The sequence below is a fragment of the Anolis sagrei genome, chromosome 1 (genome assembly GCF_037176765.1).
Source record: "Anolis sagrei isolate rAnoSag1 chromosome 1, rAnoSag1.mat, whole genome shotgun sequence".
In the NCBI taxonomy this organism is placed as follows: Eukaryota; Metazoa; Chordata; class Lepidosauria; order Squamata; family Dactyloidae; genus Anolis; species Anolis sagrei.
In genome coordinates this window covers 321,533,633-321,557,322 of record NC_090021.1, presented here as the reverse complement: position 1 = coordinate 321,557,322, position 23,690 = coordinate 321,533,633, and the positions used below count along the sequence as shown (strand labels likewise).

General features: G+C 42.1%; 1 protein-coding gene across 1 annotated transcript in view; it reads left to right on the top strand.

Moving 5' to 3' along the window:
- The first annotated feature begins 1,268 nt into the window (after positions 1-1,268).
- CCDC85C (coiled-coil domain containing 85C) overlaps positions 1,269-23,690 on the top strand; it is a 212,911-nt gene continuing 190,489 nt past the window's right edge. Inside the window, exon 1 of the mRNA XM_060755694.2 lies at positions 1,269-2,822. Coding sequence (XP_060611677.1) covers positions 2,111-2,822 — 712 coding nt within the window. The 5' untranslated portion in view covers positions 1,269-2,110. The remainder of the gene's footprint in view (positions 2,823-23,690) is intronic.

Sequence of the window (23,690 nt, the reverse complement as noted above, 5' to 3'; positions counted from 1 at the left end):
TCCCTGTCGGCCGTCACCACCCCCAGCTCCTTCAAGGTCAGTCCAGTCACTTCAAGGATGCCATCCATCCATCTTGCCCTTGGTCGGCCCCTCTTCCTTTTGCCTTCTACTTTCCCCAGCATAATTGTCTTCTCTAGGCTTTGCGTCTCCTCATGATGTGGCCAAAGTACTTCAACTTTGTCCCTAGTATCCTTCATTCCAGTGAGCAGCCGGGCTTTATTTCCTGGAGGATGGACTGGTTGGATCTTCTCGCAGTCCAAGGCACTCTCAGCACTTTCCTCCAACACCACAGCTCAAAAGCATCGATCTTCCTTCGCTCAGCCTTCCCTAAGGCCCAGCTCTCACATCCGTAGGTTACTACAGGGAATACCATGGCTTTAACTAGGCGGATCTTTGTTGCCAGTGTGATGTCTCTACTCTTTACTATTTTATCGAGATTGGACATTGCTCTCCTCCCAAGAAGTAAGCGTCTTCTGATTTCCTGGCCACAGTCTGCATCTGCAGTAATCTTTGCACCTAGAAATACAAAGTCTGTCATGGCCTCCTTAATTTCTCCCTCTATTTTCCAGTTGTCAATCATTCTTGTTGCCATAATCTTGGTTTTTTTGATGTTTAGTTGCAACCCAGCTTTTGTGCTTTCTTCTTTCACCTTGATTAGAAGGCTCCTCAGCTCCTCCTCACTTTCGGCCATCAGAGTGGTGTCATCTGCATATCTGAATAGCTGCAAGGCTATTCAATGCCAATCAAGTTGGCCAATTGCAAAATTTCTGGAATTCCCCCATTTTGTGAGTGTCGTTCTTTATTTACTGCCCTGATTTTATAATTTTTAAATACCCATAGCCAGATGGAAGGGAGAGCCTGGGTGTTAAGAGCAGCAGAACTCACAACCTCTTGAGGATGCTTTCCATAAATGCAGGCGAAAAATCAGGAGGGGATACATTAGATTTGTTTCTAGATGAGGCCTTCGCTACAATATCTTTTTGCAGCTAGTCCAGGAAGGGGAGAAAAAAAAAAGGCACGCGGCCCCTTTAAGCAGAGTCTGTCTACCTTTCCCTTTGTACCTGCTTTTTTGAAATGCCGCCCCCTGATTGGCTGGCGAGAGGGGACACCCAGCGCTTCTCCCCGGTAACTTGACCCAAAGCCGGAAAGCGAATGCAACCTGAACAAGGCGAGGCGAGGCTGGAGCGTGGATGAGAGGCGAAGCCACGCCCCCGACTGACCGCATTGGCCAATCAGAAGGCAGGGGGCGTGGCCTATGCTCACTCCTTCTCCTCCCTCCCTTTTGCAAAACCGGGCAGCGTTGGAAGGCAGAGCTTGGTTGCTTGGAACAGCAGGAGCTGCCAGGATCGCCTTGCCTGCTTTCTGGGATTGATCCCTTCGATCTACCCACGTTTTCTTCTTCCTTTGCACCTTTATTTGGACAGCCCTGCCTTCCTTTTCCGCCTGCATTGTCTAGAAGGAAGTGCATTGAAGGGAATGCCCCTTTTTCCTCCCTCTGGCTGCTAAATTCAAAGGCTGTTTGCAAAAAAGGGACACTGACATCATCCGGAGACCGGGAAAAATGAAAGGAGAGGAAGCAAAGAAGGAAGAGAAATAATTATTTTTATCTATTTTTTTTTTTTTGCATCCAAGCAGGTTGAAAGGTGAGCCAATAATTCCCTCCTACCAACAATATCTTTTCAAATCTAGCCTTGGTTTTTATTATTATTATTATTATTTTGCTTCTCTGGCCAGAGAAAGATTGCAAAGCTTTGGGACTTGGTTCCTTTTCAATTGGAAGGCATGGGAAACTGAGAGGCTTCCTAGAAAGGATTGCAAAGCTTTGGGACTTCCAATTCAATTGAAAGGCATGGGAAACCCCAAGGCAAAGAAGACCTTGTGCAGAAATGAATCTATTTCCTCCTCTTCCTTGTCTTGACCTCCTTGAATTATTATAATTGGGGTTTTTAAATATATATATATATATATATATACAAGTATATATATATTGCAAGATGTTGCAATAATTTTTTACGCTTTGGTGGGTTTTGAACAAAACTTTTGAAAGAAAACCAAAAGAAATAGACTTTGTGTGCTCCTCGTAATATTGAGATATAGCAAGAGGATAAATATGGCCAAAAATTCAGTAGAAGGATCCAAGGAAGACCTGACCAAAATGGCAGAAGAAGACATGTTAAGGTGGAGCAAAGAAGACTTGGTGAAGCGGCTCAAGAAAGTCGAGAACGAGAAGATGAACGTGATGGTGGAGCACAGCAACCTGATGAAGGACGTCAACCGGAGGCTGCAGGTCCACCTGCATGAGATCCGGGGCTTGAAAGAAGTCAACCAGAAGCTTCAGGATGACAACCAGGAGTTGAGGGAGCTCTGCTGCTTCTTGGACGATGACCGGCAGAAAGGGAAGAAACTCTCCAGGGAATGGCAAAGGTTCGGGAGACACACCGCCGGGGTGATGTGGAAGGAAGTGGGGATGTACCAGCAGAAGCTGAAGGAGCTGGAAACCAAGCAGGAGACCCTCCTGAGAGAGAACATGGAGCTGAAGGAGATCGTCCTGATGTTGGACGAGGAGAGGAACGGGGCCGGCTCCCGCAGCTCCATCGACAGCCAGGCCAGCCTCACCAACTTGAACGGAGGCTCCGGCACCCGGGATGTTGGCGACGGGAGCAGTACTTCCAGCACCGGGAGTGCAGGGAGCCCTGATCACCACCACCACCATCCCCTTCACCACCACAAACCTGTGGAGAACAAGGCTGGAGCTATCCGGAGGTCCATGGATGACCTTTCAGCACCACTTCACCACAGGAGCATTCCCAATGGCCTCAATGGTAAGTCATTGGGTTTTTGACCCACCAGTAGACACAAGAGTGGCTTCTGGAACTTATTGATAATGCTGGGCAACCCATATTTTGGTGCCTCAGATGTTAGACCTGTTCTTTGGTATGTTTGATCTGATGATCCCCAAAAATAGCACCAGTTTTCTCCTATCAGCTCTAGGTTTTGAGATACGGGACCTATACTATCTAATGCAGTTGTTCTCAACCTGTTATCCCCAGATGTTTTGGCCTTCAACTCCCAGAAATCCTAACAACTGGTAAGCAGGTTGGGATTTCCGGAAGTTACAGTCTAAAACACCTGGAGACCCACAGGTTGAGAACCACTGATATAATGGTCCTTATCTGCTTAGAACAATGGTTCCCAACCTTTGGTCCATCAAGTGTTTTGAACTTCATCTCCCACAATTTCTAACAGTTGGTAAGCTGGTTGGGTTTTCTGAGAGTCGAAGTTCAAAATATCTGCCTGACCAAAGGTTGGGAACCACTGATGGAAATTTAGAAACATAAGAGTTGGAAGAGACTACATGCTTGCCCATAGAAAATCATGATAACCATATATAAGAAACTAGAGTTAGTGCAGTCTGTCAAGTGCAATTTTCTGGATCAGTGACCCAAATAACCCAAGGAACAGGTCTAAAAAACCCAAAAAAATATTTTTTGTTGGGCTATGTAATAGGTTATTGCACTTGTCAATCCTGTCTTGCAGATGGAAAGCTGACTTCCCAACTTCATAATAGGTCATTCATTGGCCTTGTCGTTTTCTCTTTCTTATTAATGTTGTTCTCTCTGTCTTCTGGTTCAAACTGCTGAATGTGGAGGAGTGTTTGTATTTTCTTTTAGTGGGGTTATAAGTTGTGTTTTTGCTCATATATGTCTTAATGTGGGTAAAGGTATCCCAGAACACAATCCCTAGGTCGTCTTGCAATAGTGAGTAATGCGTAGTTGTGGACAATGTAATCCTACTGCGATTATTGTGCATGGAAGCAGGTGGATCTTATTGGGTCTGTTTAATTAATGCCGTTCAGAAGAGTGAGATCTTTATTGAACCGTATCTCTGGTGGCATATTTCACCCAGTGCTCGGTGACAGCAGCTGTCTGACTCATCATTGTGTCAGATGGACGTTTACGAATTCCTGCCTTTTTGGCTTCGGTGGTAATATATTTTCCGGGATGTACACTTCTGCACAAATCCTCTTGGGCCACCTTGAGCAAACTGCATTCTGGCCTCCCATTGTTTAGGTTTCGGCACGCATCCCCTCCACCCCTTTCCAAAGAAATCCGCCTCTTCTCTGATTTTGGGGATCTTGCCAGGTCTCCTTCATTAGCAAGTGTAAAAGGGGTTTGGGACGGAAGATGCAATGGAGATGCATACATGATTTGGATGAGTGCAGGCCAGGCAAAGAGAGACCTGTTGTGGCCCAGATGGTGGCATTGTGGGGTTTATCAAAAAACTAGTTACTCTAACTGGCTGGCTGCCTAATGCTATTGTTGCTGATGCTGATTTCTATCATTGCCAAATGTTTCTTTGTTTATGTGCAGGTTGTGGTCATGCTGCCCTTCCTTGTAAGTCTTGACATCCCCTCTTTTTTGAGGGGAAAAATAATCAACCTTTGATTTGGCCTTCAATATTTAGAGGTTTTTGTAACCTTACCTGCTGGATAGTTGGGGTTTGGTGAAAAGCATAAAAGGAATGTTAGAACAATAGGTTAAAAATCTTAAATCCTTGCCACAGTGCATCAAAAGCCATTGCCTATTTTACTCGAGTTATTCTCCTGCAGGAAAACTGTTTTTGAACAAATAATTTCAGAGTAACTATACCCCCTCCCATTTCTTGTGTGCCTTCACTGCTCTGTGTTCTTTAGTTTGTCATGTTCTAGTGATTGGATTGTAATGAGATACGCTTGTGAATATTCATCTCTGACTACTAGAGAATTCTTGTGAATATTCATTTCTGATTAATCCTGAATATGAAACTGATTTGATCTTGTATTAAGTCGTAAAAAATGTACTACTTACTTGATATGGGCTCTTTTTCGCTCATCCTATTCATAGGGCTTGGGCGCAGTGGATTAAACTGCAAAGCTGCTGAACTTGCTGACCAAAAGGTCAGCAGTTTGATTCTGGGGAGTGGTGTGAGCTCCCACTGTTTGGCCCTGCTTCTGCCAACCTAGCAGTTCGAAAACATGCAAATCTGAGTAGATCAATAGGTACTGCCTTGTCAGGAAGGTAACAGCGCTTCATGCAGTCATGCTGGTCACATGATCTTGGAGGTGTCTATGGACAATGCCGGCTCTTCGACTTAGAAATGGAGATGAGCCCCAGAGTCAGACACAACTAGACTCAATGTCAAGGGGAAACCTTTACCTTGACTTATTCATAGGGCTTAATAAGTAGATGATAATAATAGGTGATGAATGTGAAATATTTCATCAACTAAATTAATTTTCTTAGTGCCACACCATCAACTGCCAAATGTAGTTCAAATAAAACTTTGTATTATGTTATCTGAAGATGCTTTAGCCTTTCAATAGCCATGGATCAAGTCCTTGAAAAAGAGGCTACTACTGGGTCCACCATCTACATACCTTTGCTTTCTGGACTTTGTACACACAGATAGTAAACTGAGGTGGGTTATTTGTTGGCAGTCCGAGGAAGAGAAATGGTAATTTAAATCAGAAGTTTTCTATATATAGAATAGGAAGCACACAGTTGTTAAATATGCATTTCACATCTAATGGTTTGATTCCCAGCCAAGTTTGTTAGGAAGGCAGGTCTCTCTCTCTCGCTGGCTTTGAACATTTCATTATTGCAGATGAGACGCATGGAGCTTTTGACCTCTTCTGACGTTGCTGGGGAAAGGAATTTGGAAGCTTCTATTTTAGTATGACTGTAATTTATCTTATTATCTAGATAAATTAACACTCTGGTCATAGTTTATTAAAGTGGCTTGCTTTGTTTAATTCCAACTGCTTGTTTTGAAAAAAATGCTTTTGGTTGTGAATTTGCCAGAAGATAAAACAGAAGTGGGGAGCAAGTGAGCCTAAATCTTCTTGTGACTTGTCACAATGCTAAACCACAGCGCTCATTGGGCCTAGGATCAATTTAAAAACTAAGTATGATTACAGGGTTGTTGTGATTTTTCCAGGCTGTATGGCCATGTTTCAAAAGCATTCTCCCCTGATGTTTCACCTGCATCCAACAAAGGATTCCTCCAGGCAGTAAAAAGCCAGACTTTGATACTGCTAGGCCATTAGATGCTAATCAATGTGGCCAATTGAAACATTCACACCTACCTCAAACAAACAAGAGTTCTTTCTCCCATCCTGGACATTCCACAGATATATAAGCCTCATTTTCCTAGTTTCCAACAGACCTCACAACCTCTGAGGATGCCTAGAATAGATGCAGGCGAAACGTCAGGAGAGAATGCTTCTGGAACATGGCCATACAGCCTGGAAGACTCACAGCAACCCAGCGATTCCGGTCATGAAAACCTTCGACAATACATTAAGTATGATTACAATTGCAGCTTTAGAGGGCCCCTTCATTATAGCAATTGCAGTGACAAAAAACATTTATGTACCATTTCTTCTAATGGTTTTCTATTAGAACATGCCATTTTAATTATAATATTTGATCCAGTAATTAAAGTACACCCTTCTTCCTCGTTTTTAAGTGGCAGCAAAAAAACCAAAGCCACCCTTGGCTCTACTAGAGCACTGTCTAGTTTAATTTGAAGGTGTAGTCCATTTATTGTAATATAATTCAAGGTCGGTATATGGTTCCTCCACCCACTTTATTTGCACAGCAACTTTGTGAGGTAGATTACTTTGACAGGTAGCAACTGGCTCAAGAATACCCATGAGGTTTGAGGGCGGCTTGAACCTTGCCCCGTGAGTCTTAACCACCGCAAAATATTGGCTGTATAATGACAGAGCGTCCATTTCCACCATAGCCATTTACAACACGATCGTATGTATGTTGGGATTTGTCAAGCCCCACTTGGGAAAAGGGCAGAATATTGATGAAATAAAACATAAATGTTTACATAAAATCTTAATTTAATAGATATATATTAAACACCCTAGTAAGTTCTAGTATATTTTCATATTTTTGCCTTGGAACAAGCTACAAAACAGCTCAATGAGCTGCAGTGTTAAGGTATACTTATTGTGCTGGAATGGTATCCCGTTACCTATTAGGCGATCCCTCGTTGTCCGAGTATGGTAGCCTTCTAAGTGTAGTGTCTTGGCGGTGGATACGTAGTGACTATGGAGCCCTATTCTTGATTCGCATGTTTTTCCACAGTGAGTGCATCGGTTTCCAGGTGGAAGGTGGTCTTGGTCAGGGATGGCTTGACGTGTCTTCCTCTTGGCATGTTTCTCCCTTTGACACTCCATTCATGCCTCTTCGAATTCCTCAGCACTGCTAGTCACAGCTGACTTTCAGCACTCAAGTAGTAACTGCTGAGCACACCAGTTACAACTGCCTTCGAATGGAACTGCTTTTGTCTATAGTGCAAGACATGGGAAACTTCAGTGTTGTCAGTATGTTAGTTTGAAGGGTGGGGTAACTGCATAGGACCAGATATTTTAGAAGATTCCTATAGTGTGTAGAAAGGACACTATAGTCCAACATCCAAAGCACATTAGTAATGCACCTTAAATACTAAAAATCTTAGAGTGGCATCAGTTTTCATAGATTACACCCTATTTCACTAAGAGCCGTAGCAAGCTACTGGAAGCGAGAGCAAGCTTGTGCTCGAGCTCGCTCCGAAGCCCCGCCTCCCCCCCCCCCCCCCCGAGGCTGCTCTCTCTCTTGCTAGTGTGCCTGTTTTCCCTTGCTAGGGAAGCGATGCGAGTGTACTCTCGCAGTTGGCAGAATTCAACTGTGAGCGTACGCTCGCATCCCTGCCCTCTGCAATGGAAAACAGGCACGCTAGCAAGAGAGAGAGCAGCCTCGGGGGGGGGGGGGGGAAGGCGGGGCTTCGGAGCAAGCCCGAGCGCAAGCTTCCTGTAGTTTGCTGCGGCACGAGCGTATGCTCGCAATGCTGCCCTAGCAAAGGGAAAGAGGCGGAGAAAGAGGTGGAGCATCGCTGGTGCTGGCTTAGTTAGCTCTCGCAAAATCCTAGTTTGCTACGGCTCTTAGAGAGATCTTCAAGTCGCTTTGGAGTAGCTTTCACTAAGAGAGATCTCCAAGTACCTTCTTGCTTTCAAGGTCCCCCATGCCTGATACTGCAGCTTGGCTGTTGCCAGGATATCTCATTAAATCAGGACATTCCTGTTGCTACGTAACTTAATTTGTTGTCAGCTTTGTTTATTGTTTACATCATTGCAAATACACCACTCAATTTGCCTATATGCTGTCTTTTTATCAGCAAAGCAAGGAGCCCCAGTGGCGCAATGGGTTAAACCCTTGTGCCAGCAGGACTGAACACCAACGGGTCGGTGGTTCGATTCCGGGGAGAGCGTGGATGAGCTCGTCTGTCAGCTCCAGCTCCCCATGCGGGGACATGAGAGAAGCCTCCCTCAAGGATGGTAATACATCAAAACATCCAGGCATCCTCTGGGCAGTGTCCTTGCAGACTGCCAATTCTCTCACATGAGAAGTGACTTGCAGTTTCTCAAGTCATTCCTGACACACACATCAGTAAACCAGAGGTACAGAATCTTAGAAACGCAGAGATGGAGAGAAATCTTGAAGGCCAGTGCATCTCAAGTGCATCTTTGATAGTTTCCATGACTGAATGTGATTGATTTGAACCACAGTTCCCAGAAGTCCAGCCCTCCAAAGACTATATCATATGACTCTCACTTATTTGTTGGGAATATGTTTTCCCATAACAGTAACTCAGGGGAAGTTCACAAATCTTTTCAACAACCCAAACATGCACAGACATGCTGTAGTGTGTGAAAGTGATGCTCAAGGTTCCAATAAGTCAGACCACTGTGTACTTCATTGGTGTCTGCATCCTTTCTCAGTTTTCCATTCTTCTCCATGGATGCTCATTCTTCATAGTCCTGGATATGCTCATTATTTTAAGCTGATGCCTCCTTTTTCTTTTTCAGTTGACCTGTTTTGACAACATAGTCTTTGGCATTTGAATTTGCAGTTAGATGAAGTAGTGATATGCAATGATAAAGTTGTGATGGAGAATGAAACTTAAATTACAGTAATGGTTGTGGTGAGGTGCATTTCCTTGTGTTTTATTTGAAACCTCTCCCAAGGAACTAGCTTAGTCCATAAGACAGGTTAAACTGGGTGAGAGTGACCTGTCTGACATAAGCCACCCAGGGTTTGAACCTGGGATTCCCATACCATGTTAGCTCCATTACTGACGATCAGATAAGTTGCCAAAGATAGTGCTTTGCTTTTTTTTTTTTTTGCTTTCCCCACACTTCTCTAAAAGTGCCATATTTGTTTGCTGAAGTTCAGAATCCAAAATGAGAATGTATCTGGTACAAAGGGTAAGAATAATAGGGATACTTAACATTTAAAGGAAACGTTAGGATATCAGAATGAGCCTGTGAAGTATATAAAAAATATCTCTCTTTAGATATGAGTTGCCATGGGCAACTCATACAATTATCATATTTTGTTGTTTTGTGCCTTCTAGTCCTTTCCAAATCATGGCAACCCTAAGATGACCTTGTCATGGGATTTTCTGGAGCTGAGATTATGTGACTTACTCCAGGTCACCCAATAAGTTTCCATGGCCAACTGGAGATTCAAATATTGTTCTTCAGATTCGTGGGCAAATGCTCAAATCTCTATACCTACCATGCTGACTGACTCTCTAACCAACTTCACATAGTGTCTCCCTCCCTTTCTGTAAGGTCCTCAAAGCAGCTTTCATGGTCCTTACTCTGACCTCTGTTTCCACAACAAAATAAGTGCATAAGCTATCTTATCCACTTCACAATTTTGTTGTGGAAATAGAGGTCAGGGCCTGGAGTATGAAAGCTGCATTGAGTGCTGTACAGAAAGGGAAGAACAAGGAAAGAAACAGAAAGTACGTGCTTCACACGCGCATTTCACATAATATAAATATACACAATCCTTATCACAACTTTTCAGAGAAGCTGGATCTTATTGCCCCCATGTCATAGATAAGCTCATCAAAGGTTACCAAGTGAGTTCAGGACCAATTTGGGTGGCCATAGGAAGACCTTTCAAATTCGGGTGGAGGATAGGTAAATACACAACATTTCTTTGTTGTAATCCTGTTTTGGGCTAAGCATCTATTATTTTCTATTTGTATATATTTTATTCTTGTGTGTTTGATGTTGTTCTCTATCACACTAAACAGATTTGAAGGTCTTTCCTACAGGAATACTGTCTGAATGTTAAGAAAGCTATATATTTATAATTAAAGCTAGTTATAGGAAACTTATTACCTCTTTCTTGAAACCACTGACTACTACTTTGTTTCTGGACACAATTCAAAGTGGTGGTTATGACCTATAAAGCCCTATAAGTTTTAGGCCTAGATTATTGTTGGAGCATGTAAGAAATCAGTTATGATGCATGAAGCTGATTGGTCGGGCATTCCCCAGGGAGCGGGCTGAGCATGGGACTTTTGGTTACTATTACATTTTTGTTCAGGCTTGAGCTATGCAGGTGCTTAGAGATCAGAAGAGAGAAGCAGAGAAAGAGAGACAGAGTTTGGAGTGTACTCATGAGCTGCTAAAGGAGTTTATCCACATGGACAGAGAAAGACCATTTTAAACCTCTCATAAAATGACATTATTTGAGTTGATCCAAATGATCACTTTGTACATATATTGTTCTGAACTACAAAGAGTAAAGTACTTGCTCTTTATTGTTCATATGTGTGGCATATTTTCTTTCTCTGGCAAGACTGTAGGGACTGGTCAAACATGAACTATATGGTTTATTTTACATTTATCTCCCCATATGAATCTTGTCAAAATCCTAAAATCTATAGGGAGACGCCCTTGTTTTAGCCCCAGCTTTCAGGATGGTGATAGATACTTGGCTTTGGGGGAAAATGCGGACATAACAAGTACAAGTTACTCACTACAGAAAACTTTGCCAGTTCCATTATTTTACATGAGAAATGCTATTTACACCTCACCTCTTCATATCGTATTCCAAAGTATATGTTAATACTAACATCATTACTTGTAATGTGTTACATCCAGGTTCCGAGAATAAGGCTATTAAAGGCCACCAGTCATAATCTCTTCCAGGATGGCAGGCATTGTGCTTTGATATCTGAGTTGCTGGGAAACAGTGGGAATGGGCTAATGCTCTTGTGTTGGCTTAGGAGTTTCTCAGAGGTGTCTGCTTGGCCAGTGTGAGAAGCAAGATACAGTATAGGACTTTTTCCGCCTTTATTCTGATCCATTTGGGCTCTTCTTTTGTTATTGCGAACTTTCTGTATTTTCCAGACTCCTCTTGAGTTAGAAATGAGGAGAAGTGAGGAACATCTCCATGCAGTTGTTTTAAATCTCGGAGTGTCGGCCCTCTAAATTTGTTGAGCTTTGGTGTCCAAGACCTCCACAAAAATGCCCCCTCCCAAAAAACCTCAAACAAATCCATAATAACTCTTTTTTTCATTTGAGATAATATTTCTCTATAATGTATTTATTTACTTTACTTTGCTTATATACCGCTGTTCTCAGCCCGGGGGCGACTCTAAGCGTTTGAAGGTTCTCTAATGAAACTCTAAAATCAACTTTCACCAGAAGCTGACAATATAATCATGCTGGAGGATCTACAAATGCCTAGAGAAGTGTTTTCTCCTAGGAACACCTTGCTCCTCTAGTGCAGCTCTAAGAGATTGATTGTAAGAGTTTCAATAGAAGACCAAGGGCCTTTCCACACAGCCATTTAACGCAGAATATCAAGGCAGATAATTCACAATATCTGCATTCAACTGGGTTATCTGAGTCCACACTGCAATATAATTCAGTTCAAAGCAGATAATATGAGAATTTATACATTTGTGTGGAAAGGGCCCCAGAGATTCCTGGAAAGAACATATCACATACAATAATAATCATGTTTCAAGAGTAAAACCTGCAAACATGTAGGGGCTGCTGTACATCAAAATTTTGAAGCTAATGTCTCTCGTATAAAGGGTAGTCGAGAAATTAGTACAAAAATATAATTTTGGAATGAGGTTATGAATGTCATGAAAACATATGTACAGAATGATCAGTTGCATCAATTCACTAATTGTGCTTTTAGTTAAAATGGTCCTTTCTGTGTCCCTATGAGAGACCTTCTTTCAGCAGCCAAGAAGCAAATCAGTATGGCAAGCTCTCCTCTCTCTACACCTGCATAGCTCAAGCCTGAACAAAAATGTAACAGTAACCAAAAGTCTCCGGCTCAGCCATCACCCAGGGCATTGTCCAGCCAATCAGCTTCATGCATCTAATTTTGCAGTTGATACACATACACACTCACTGATTCCTTGCTTGCTCCAACATATCAGTGGAATCAAGAGATAGTGCTGGCATAAGCAGACGTTAACTGCAACAGTCAATGTGCATGAATGAACTAATGGTTATTGTTGTTCATTTGTTCAGTCGCTTCGACTCTTCGTGACCTCATGGACCATCCCACGCCAGAGCGTCCTCTATCGGCCATCACCTCCCCAGCTCCTTCAGAGTCAAGCCAGTCACTTCAAGGATGCCATCAATCCATCTTGCCCTTGGTCAGCCCCTCTTCCCTTTTCCTTCCATTTTCTCCAGCGTAATTGCCTTCTCTAAGCTTTCCTTTCTTCTCATGATGTGGCCAAAGTACTTCATCTTTGCCTCTACTATCTTTCCCTCTAATGAGCAGTCGGGCTTTATTTCCTGAAGTATGGACTGGTTAGATCTTCTCGCAGTCCAAGACACTCTCAGAACTTTCCTGAGGAAATCCACAGAGTTCTACAGAGAAGAATAAACATTATACATTAACTAAAGGAAGGAGCCCCCTGTAGCGCAGTGGGTTAAACCCATGTTCCAGCAGGGCTGAAGACCAACAGGTCGTAGGTTTGAATCTGGGGAGAGCGTGGATGAGCTCCCTCTGTCAGCTCCAGCTCCCCATGCAGGGACATGAGAGAAGCCTCCCACAAGGATGGTAAAACATTTGGGCGTGCCCTGGGCAATGTCCTTGCAGACGGCCAATTCTCTCACACCAGAAGCGACTTGCAGTTTCTCAAGTCACTTCTGACACACACACAAAAAAGAAAAAAAAAAACTAAAGGAAATGTTGGAGAAGAGTTGTACAATACAGGTTAATGTGTCCTAGAACAAATCAAAGCTGAACTCTCTGTACAAGCCCAGATGACTAACCTATGTACTTTGGACATATCATAAGATATGACTCACTAGAAAAGACAATACTTGGCAAGATAGAAGGCAGTAGGAAAAGTGAAAGACCGCACTACTATGATGATTATATTTATTTGTATCATCCTTTCCCCGCTTCAGGATTGAGAGTCAAGTGGCTTACAAATGGACCTACTTAATGAAGCCTGACTCTGCAAGACCTCGGGCTGTTGGTGATAGGTGACTTGGAGGTCTTTCATTCATAGGATCACCATAAGTCAAGGTTGACTTGATAGCAGTTAACAACAAAGGAAAGTGAATTATGTGGTGTTTCATCTTTATTTAGCTTTATTAGTTTTCAAAACACTTGCCTATTTCCCATGATACTTATAAAAACTGGAGAAAAAGAATGCAAGACTTGAATATCTCCACACTGCCAATAAGATTTAATAGTACTTCTACCAGTGGCGTATGCATCTTATTTGAAACAGTCAAGTCTTTTATGAGTCACAGTAAAACTAACTGTCATAGTTACTTCCTTAAGGAATTGTAGTTGTGTGGGAAGAATCTCAAGCAAGCAAACAAAAATCCCCGAATTACAAAATGACAGTTCCGACATTGCTTAGGGAAAGGGTTCCACTTAACAGTGGATTTGAAGAGACTGAAATGAGTAGGAAGGAAATGAAGAATACATTCACATGTCACCTCTTTGGCACATATCCACCTCCATTTCCACAGCTATAAAGGGAGGGGTGATGCAGCACTGGGACCTCGCAGGCTGCTTTTTTTGTCACTTTTGTTCCATCCCGACTACTCAGTCGGGATGGAGTAGGAAGGAAACCTGTTCAGGACCAAATAAGTAGTGAATTGCTTCCTCCAAAAGCTCATAGCAATGCTAACCTTTTCATTAGCAAGGGCTCCATCTACTGAAACCCACCATTTCCAATTTTCCAAATGACTTCTGTTTCTGTTTTGTATACTTATTGACATTTTTAGTGGTGTGAGTGTCCCGCTGAGGGTTTTTTCTAGAAAGAAATCCTAGCTATTTGATTAGTTTGGTGAGATTTGATGACTGCATCTCAACAACACCATGTTTATATATGAGATCAGTAACTTGCTTTCTATCTGGGAACAAGCATTTGAACAGTAGATGTAGCGACTAGGAAGAGGGTGATTTAAGTGACCCGCAATGGACTGACCTTGGACTTTGATTCTGAACTGGTGGAACTGTTTTAAATTGAATGTTTATAACTGTTTTTAATTGCTGTTTTAACTGTCACTGTGTATTGTAATGCATTTGTTTGGCATCTAATGGTTGCCTATTGTAAGCTGCCCTGAGTCCCCCTCTGGAAGTGAGAAGTACAAGGTACAAATGTGCTAGCTAAATAAATAAATGACCGTGTTGTGGCACAGCTAGTTAGTAGCCAGCTGCATTAAATCACTACTGACCAAGAGGTCATGAGTTCAAAGCCAGCCTGGGTTGGAATGAGCTCCATTAATAGACCATTCATAGTCTAGCTTGCTGTTGACTTATACAGCCTGAAAGACAGTTACATCTGTCAAGTAGGAAATTTAGGTACTACTTTATGCAGGGAGGCTAATTTAAGTAATTTACGACACCATAAAACCTTCCAGCAGCGTGCGTAAGAATGAGGAAGTACTCTATCAAGGACTCGGAGTCATAATTAGATGGTGAAGCGGCAGCTCCCCCTGTGGCCAGAATCGAGCATACCCTTATGAAGCCGGAAGGTTGGAATGTCAAATTCTCACTGTGTCTGTCTATCTATGTTGTATGTCTAATGGCATTGAATGGTTGCCATGTACATGTGCATTGTAATCCGCCTGGAGTCCCCTGTGGGGTAAGAAGGGCGGAATATAAATACTGTAAATAAATAAATAAATATTGGTGCAATTTCCCCCCATTTTGTTGCTTTCCCTCCTGCAGTTGTTCACATGCATATATGGATATACACTCTAGACACATAGGTCTTCTCCTTCCAGAGTTCTTCCTAGAAGATACAAGGGTTAGTCTTCATTAGCTTTAATAGGAGAACTCAAAATAAGCTTTCCTTCATTGTGAGGAAACTTCAGAATGTCAACTTTACATTACATCCATCAGCTGTTTTTGATGTGTATCTGGTGTACTAGCTCTTCCCTGATAGTTTCCAGGGAAAAACTGACATGTTAGAGAAGCATGTGTGATAACTTGCCCAAGCTTCCCCCTTAGGCTATCAAACCACCCCACCCTGCCTTCTGTTAGAGGGTTCTTCAGGTTGAGGAAATCCATTGGTGGGTTAGCTCTTTTGAATTATTTTCTGTGTTGAGAAACAGAGAGGGGGAAAAAAAAACCAAACCTGACTGAAGACAGCTGCCAGTGCCATTTCTTTGGGATGTTTACCTATTCCACATGTGGCTTTTGGAAGGAGCAGAAATTAGAAAGCAGTGGCCTATTTTGCTGGTGGGAGGTCACATACAGACTTTTTTTTTTTGTTTGGTCGGTAATTTAGAGGCACTAATGTGCATGATATATTTGGGGATAGGATTCAGTAAATTTTGTTGCTGTTGTTGTAACCACAGGTTATGGGGATTATCCTTGGGCAGCTCCATAAAATAGGGGAAAGGGACTATGATTCCCAGAATATTTAGCTAGTGTGGCCAGTATTGGGGAATTAATGAGCTTGAGGATTCTAGGAACTGTTGATCAAAAAAATGTATTTTCCTGAGCATCAGAGGTCATATGAAATCTGCTTTCCTACTTACAAACTGAATGTTCTTCTCCTGTTAACTAAGTTTTTTAAACATATGTGTATATGTACATATATGTTTGTTTGTTTATTTACAGTATTTATATTCTGCCTTTCTCACCTCGCAGGGGACTCAGGGCGGATTACAATGCACACATACATGACAAACATTCAATGCCATAGATATACAACATATATAGACAGACACAGAGGCAATTTAACATTCCAACTTTCCGGCTACTTGAGGATATGCTCGATTTCGGCCACAGGAGGAGCTGTCGCTTCACTGTGCACTTATGACACCGAGTCCTTGAGGGAGTACTTCCTCATTCTTATGCACGCTGCTGGAAGGTTTTATAGTGTTGTAAATTAGTTAAATTAGTCTCCCTGCATAAAGTGGTACCTAAATTTCCTACTTGACAAATGCAATTGTCTTCCAGGCTGCATAGGTCAACAGCAAGCTAGACTATTATTGGTCGAGAGCTTACTCCGACCTGGGCTGGCTTTGAACGCATGACTTCTTGGTCAGTAATGATTTAATGCAGCTGGCGCCACAGCCTGGTCCTCATATATGTCCTCAAGTTACCTGTTGACTTATGCATAGGTATAATAAATACATATTTATTCCACCCCAGGATGCCTTCCACCAAAAATAAAAAGAAGGCACGATTATGGCCTTGTTGAACGTGAAATATTTTTGTTCCTATACCCTGTAGTATGCATGCATAATGGACCTGTTTGGACTATTTGGGATAGACTTCAAATCCCTGTAAGTCCTCCTATTTTCCTCCATCGTGTGTTAAGCAGTATGGATCAAATGTAGCTACCTCCACTTCACTCTTTAGAAAAAGCTTTTGTGAATTGGTGCTTGGTCTCCATTTGGGCATGGTGTTGGAATAGGTTGCATTGCAAACAATGGATTCCTTTGGCTTTGTTGTAATCTGTTCATGTGTGTGAGCACGGTTCCTCCCACTTCTTGGCTGCATGTGTGGGAAGGAATGATCTGGATGTAAGCCAACCTTTTTTTTCTTTCGGCGACCCCCACCCTGGGTGGGTGGGCAGCTGAGGCCTTTCTTTTTGGGCACCAGCTTCAGACACCCCAAGGTGGCTGAAATTGATGTACAACTTGATGATAAGTCCTGTATGGGTTTCGTGCATGGGAGAGATTGGGCAGATAGCATTTACATCCTCCCTCCAGTGTTATTCATGGACTTCCCTTGAAAACCTGATCTGGAGACTGCAAGGTTTTTGTTGTGCTTTTCTCTCTCTCTCTAAAGGCTTTAGTGGCCGTTCTCAGATAAGCATCAGTATTCACAGTAGTCCATCTTAAGTGCTTCTTGGAAAACGCTATGAATACATATGCAAATGCGTCTTCTCATCTGGACGGTTTTGATTGGCATTGAAAAGTTTGCAGGCAGAGCAGCGTGTTGCAGTCTTGTTGGCATTGTCATACAATGGCTGACGTAATGCTTAATGCTTGCGTTTGTTGCTTAACGAAGTTTCTATTCTATCCTTTCTTAACCCCCCCCCCCCGAGTATGATCCTGCAGTGGCTAATATCTCTGTAAAATATCTGAAAGATTAATGTTCCAAGCACAGAGTGATTTTCTCCCATTTTGAGCCTTCAAAATGGGAGGAAATTAGCACATAAAAGAACAGTGTATGTCTGTAATTGCATAGGTTTTTATTTCAGTACATTCAGATGGGCTTTTAATTTTAATTATATGGACACAATTGGGGAGGGGACTGCCATTTGCAAAATCAGTGGAGCTGGAAGGGGGCAATCCCACTTCCTTTTGTACCTCTCCTCCCCTGCTATGCACACCCCTGACGTGCATTGTATTTTTTTTATTATTACGATTTCTTGCAAAGGGTTTCATTCCCATCTTGATCCTTTTGTAGCTTAGCACCATAAGCACTGGTGTTCCTCTCTTTCCTTGCTCTCTTTTGGTTGCACTTGACAAAGTAGAAAGTGCCTAAACCGCAGCTTGTCATCTTCTCAGACAGTAAATGCATCTTTAGTGAAAGCCTTATAAAGGAGGCCAAGGTCAAGATCTGTGAGGCATCCCCCCAGGAGAGCTCTAAAAGAAAAGTCAGCAGTAATTGTTAGTTATTTCTTTCCTCTCCCTTGTGAAATACAATATAGCAGATAACACTGCTTTTACTGTACAGCACCTCATTTGTTTTTGTGGTGCTGGCTTTTCTAGTTCCTCTTGTCATCAGTTCAGGTCACATTATGTATAACATTGCAAACCTATATGTATCTCTCTCAGACGTAAGCGCTACTGAATCCAGTGGGGGTGCTCTTAGGCAAGGTTGGCTTGACTTACCATATATAACAGTATATAAGTCAAATTCATGTATAAATCAAGGCCAGGATTTGGGGTATAATGATGGGTTTTGCTATGATTCTTGCATAAAGGAAGCGCAACATATTTCTTTGCATTATTTATTTATTTACCACATTTGTATACCGCCTTTCTCAGCCAGAGGCGACTCTCTTTTGGTTGCACTCGACAAAGTAGAAAGTGCCAGTCGGCAGCGATTTGAGGCCATAACAAATATCAAAATAGAGTTAAAACAATTATAAAAACAATTCAACATTTAAAACGTAATATAAAAAGCAAATATATCTGTAAAAACAAGATCCTCGGAATCTCCTTACTAAAATTGTTGTCCAGTTGCATCGTCAGTCATTCCATATATTCGTTTACGTCTAATTATGTTCCAGTAGAAAAAGCTTGTTCTAAGAGACAAGTCTAAACCATTTTGCAGAATGTTAGAAGGGAGGGAGCCATAGCCGAGGGGCCGCCACTGAGAAGGCCCTGTCTCTTGTCCTTGCCAAACACATCTGCGAGAAAGGCTGGATTGAGAGCAGGGCCTCCCCAGATGATCTTAAAGTCTTAGATGGCTCGTAAGGAGAGATATGTTCGGATAGGTAAACCTGACCGGAACCGTTAATTGTCACATTTTTATTCCCTTTTTGGGAGAAAAAGGGACCAGGTATGTGACTATTACATGAGGGAAATTTCTTGAAGCTATGGAGCCACCCACATCCAAGGAAGTTGTGCTAACCCTTTATTCTGCCTTGGTTAGACCACATCTGGAATACTGTGTCCAATTCTGGGCACTACAATTGAAGGGAGATGTTGATAAGCTGCAATGTGTCTAGAGGAGGGCAACTAAAATGATCAAGGGTCTGGAGAACAAGCCCTATGTGGAGCGGCTTAAAGAGCCGGGCATGTTTAGTCACCCTCCTCTGGACACATTCCAGCTTATCAGCATCTCCCTTCAATTGTAGTGTGTGAGAGGAAGTCATAGGGAGGAGGGAGCAAGCTTGTTTTCTGCTGCCCTGGAGACTAGGAAGTCTGTTACCAAGCACAATTCAAAGTGCTAGCTTTAGCCTATAAAGTCCTAAATATTCTGGCCCAGTTTACCTATCCAAATGTATCTCCCTCTATGATCCACCAGGTTAAGATCTTCAAGGGAGGCCCTGCTCTCGGTCCCACCCTCCTCACAAGCAGAACTGGTGGGGACAAGAGAGGGCCTTCTCAGTGGTGGCCCCTCATCTATCGAGCTCCCTTCCCAGCAAAATTAAATCAGCCCATTCACTCCTGACCTTCAGGAAAAAACTAAAACTTGGCTTTGGGACCAAGCTTTTGATTGGTAAATTGGAGTACTGTAATGCAATAATAGATTACAAATTAATACAATGACGACTCTGATCGGCCCTGGAGTATGACTTGGACTGTGTGACTTTAATTGACGTTTTATAGTTAGATGTTTTAATTGGTTTGGATTTTAATTCATTTGTTTATTTGTTGATGTGTATATAGCATTGAATTGTTGCCTTTGTAAGGCTGCCCTGAGTCCCCTTCGGGGTGAGGAAGGTGGGGTACTATTGTGGTAAATAAATAAATAGTGTGAATGGTTCTCATGTTTCACCATTTACCCTGTGGTTTGTTTAATCTTGCATTATAAATCCTCAGATTTTATAAAAATACAAAGTACCTATTGACAATACACACATTCTGAAATGTTTATTTCCCATTGCCTCTTTCCCCAGCAGCCACTTTGCTTTCCTAAAATTTGTTTTGTGGGTTCTTCGACACTGTAGAGCAAATTGAGTGCACACCCCTGGGGAACTACAACGAAAAAGATGTAGGTCATTTTGTTTTATCATTTTAATTTTCAACTGCTAAGGGTCCATAGTGGAACAGTTTCTATTTTTATGAATGTCATTATCTGCTTTGGGGCTCTGGTCAAAAAAACTTGGACATAAATCGTATAAAATAAATAAAACTAGCTGATTGGCCTTAGGCAAAGAAGGACTTTCTCTCAGCCTTAGCTACAAATCTGTGGAGCGTGTGTGTGTGTATGAATGACTGAGAGAGTGAACTGCCTTAGAAAGCTTGGTTGTGTGGGATGTATGTATGTTTGTACAGGTTGGGCATTCTTTTTCCAGAATTACAAAATCCGAAATTGTCCACATGGATGGCTAAGATAGCAACATCTTGTTTTTTGATGGTTCAATATACCCAAACATTGTTTCATGTACAAATTATTAAAAATATTGTATAATTGTGTCTTTGGGCTATGTGTATAAGGCAGGCACGGGCAAACATTTTGAGACGGGTCATAATGCATCTTAATATTGGATAGATGGGCCAGGCCAGTGGCAGATGAACGCCATTTCTGTTTGATAGCCACCCGAAGGGGTTTTCTGAGGCTGTGAAAGTGTGACCTAGTAGGTTTCCTCATCCAAGCAGGGATTTGAACCCTCGTCTCTGCTGTGATAAGATGCATCTGCACTGAAATAATGTTTTGTACCTCTATTTTCCGCAATATACTATGCCCTCTAGGTATAGAAGCGAACATTTACAACATCCCCACTTTAACTGCAGTGGCTCAGTGCTATGGAATCCTTGAAAGTCCTAATTTTTTCCACATCTTTAGTCTTCTCTGCCAAGTTTGGTTCTTCACCAAACTACACTTCTGATTCTGGAATCCTTAAAAGACAGAATAGAGCCAGAGTTATATACAATGTATAGAGGCCTGCATTCCCGACACAATGGTTCTCAAAAATGCAGAAGTTGACCATTTCTTTGACCATTTCCAAGTAGGAGCATCCACTTTCAATCTGAACCCATCCTCACTATTATTTATGAACTGCTTTAGAGGCCTCTGAAGATTTCCATGTTGTGTACAACAGTAATAAAAATATAACAGGACACACACATTATACACACACACACACACACATACACACATACTCATGGACGACAAGTTAAACATGAGCCAACAATGTTATGTGACAGCAAAAAAAGCCAATGGGATTTTGCATCAATAGGAGTATAGTGTCTAAATCTAGGGAAGTCATGCTACCCCCTTCTATTAGGCTTTGGTTAGACCACACCTGGAATACTGTGCCCAATTCTGGGCACCACAACTGAAGGGAGATGTTGACAAACTGGAATGTGTCCAGAGGAGGGTGACTAAAATGATCAAGGGTCTGGATAACAACCCCAATGAGGAGCGGTTTAAAGAGCTGAGCATGTTTAGCCTGAAGAAGAGAAGGCTGAGACATGATAGCCATGTATAAATATGTGAGAAGAAGTCATAGGGAGGAGGGTGCAAGCTTGTTTTCTGCTGCCCAGAGATTAAGACGTGGAACAATGGCTTCAAACTACAAGAAAGGAGATTCCATATGAACGTTAGGAAGAACTTCCCGACTTCGAGAGCCGTTCAGCAGTGGAACTCTGCTCTGGAGTGTGGTGGAGGCTCCTTCTTTGGAGGCTTTTAAACAGAAGCTGGATGGCCATCTGTTGGGGGTGCTTTGAATGCAATTTTCCTGCTTCTTGGCAGGGGGTTGGACTGGATGGCCCATGAGGTCTCTTCCAGCTCTATGATTCTATGATTATATATGTACACATACACACACATGTACATAATAGTAATAATAGCAACAACAACAACTTTATTTATAGGCCACCCTCTCTCCTTGAGGGGACTCAGGGCGGTTTACGCACACAAAAAACATTCATTGCCCATAAACAAATACAGATACCTCAAAATAATGCAAAACAATACAAAATAAGAACCGTAAACTTATAACAAAAGAGAAATTAACAACAAAATGTAAAACAAAATATGAGTAATCAAATACACATAATTAAACTAATAACATAATTAACAATTAAGACATGAACCCTAAGTGAACAGTTAAAATACATAAAAATGATTGTTCTTTAACATGTACTATAGCAGCAGTGGAATACAAATGGATTAGCCAGCATTCTGATGGAATGAAAAGTGTCTTCGTCCTCCTTGTCTCCATACCTTAAAGTGCATAAGCGAATTTCAGGAGGTTTTTTTTTTGAAGGAGAGGAGTGTGGGGGCTGTTTTTATTTCTTTAGGGAAGGAGTTTCATAAATGCCCCCCCCCCCCTTCCCACCAACTGTGCTTGTGACGGGGTGGGACTGAGAGCAGGTCCTCTTCCGTTCACACACACAGAGACACTAGAGACATGAATAGAGGACAAGAGAAAGAAATGTGCCAAGGGAAAGGCATATCAAACAAAGCCTTCCAACTGGAAATGTATGTCCCCACTGCGAAATACCATTTGGATCCAGGATAGATCTCTACAGTTAGTTATGGATCCATCGCCAAGACTCTACTCTTGGAAGGCAATCACATGAGTGATAGCCTATAATGATATAATAAGACCTAAAAGTCAAGACTGTATGAAACTCATGGGATCGCCATAAGCTGACAGGTGACTTGAAGTCACACACACAGCATTTAAAGTGTCCATAAAATAGATATGGTAGGTGAAGCTGAGAAGGCTTGCAAAGCCGGTAAGTTTTCTAACATGCACTGAAAAATAAGAATGGTTGGAGCATGACTTCTCCCAGGAGAAAGAGTATTCTGTGGTAGGTGCCACCATACTAACCATCCTGCACTAAATAACTTTGAATCCGATCGCAGAAATTTGTGACACCATCAGAAGAGAATCTCCAGATCACCTCAAGTTTTATAGTTTTATGAAAGAGAAAGTAGTTTTTCATTAAACATATCTATTACGTATGGCATCTTGCAATAACTTATCTCTGTGTCAGTTTGTACTCAACTAGGGGAGAGCTTTGGTAAGTAATTTATGAGTATGGGTAGACTGACTTTCTATAAGCCCTAGGGATGGAAAAGTACCACAGGAAACCTGCTGTGATTTATATTTGGGCCAATTACGCTATTGACTGATGTGTCTGTTATAATAGCCCATGGTGGCTATCTGGTTCACTGAAGAAGAATTGCTATCTGAGGCTGGTTGGGGGTTAAGAGGTTGGAAAGATCACCACTAGTAGTATTGATTCCCACTTGTAAATGTTGACTTCTATACCTAGAGGGCATAGTATATTGCGAAAAATAGAGGTACAAAAACATTATTTAAAAGGAAATAACGGTAGCCTTGGGGGTTGGAATTGATAGCTCATACATGCCAGTAAGATACCATAGCTTACTTTCCCCCTTCCTCCCACCTTCTTCTGTCTCCACGGCTTTAGGCCAGATATCTTTCCGTTTTCATTAGGGTATTGGCAATCAATGTGTATGTTTGCTGAGATTAAATTAATGAAGCCGGAAAGATCAACGGGGGACATGGGCAGGAAGCTGGGCTAGCTACGTTTGCAGTCACCCAGAAATTCCCAAAGGCCGTTCCGGATGTGGACAAATGTTCAAAGCAATAAATACATATGCAAGTTTTGTATATTTACAAATTATTCGCCTTCCCACTTTTAAAGACTTGGGCATACTTTGCAGCAAATCTAAAAATCA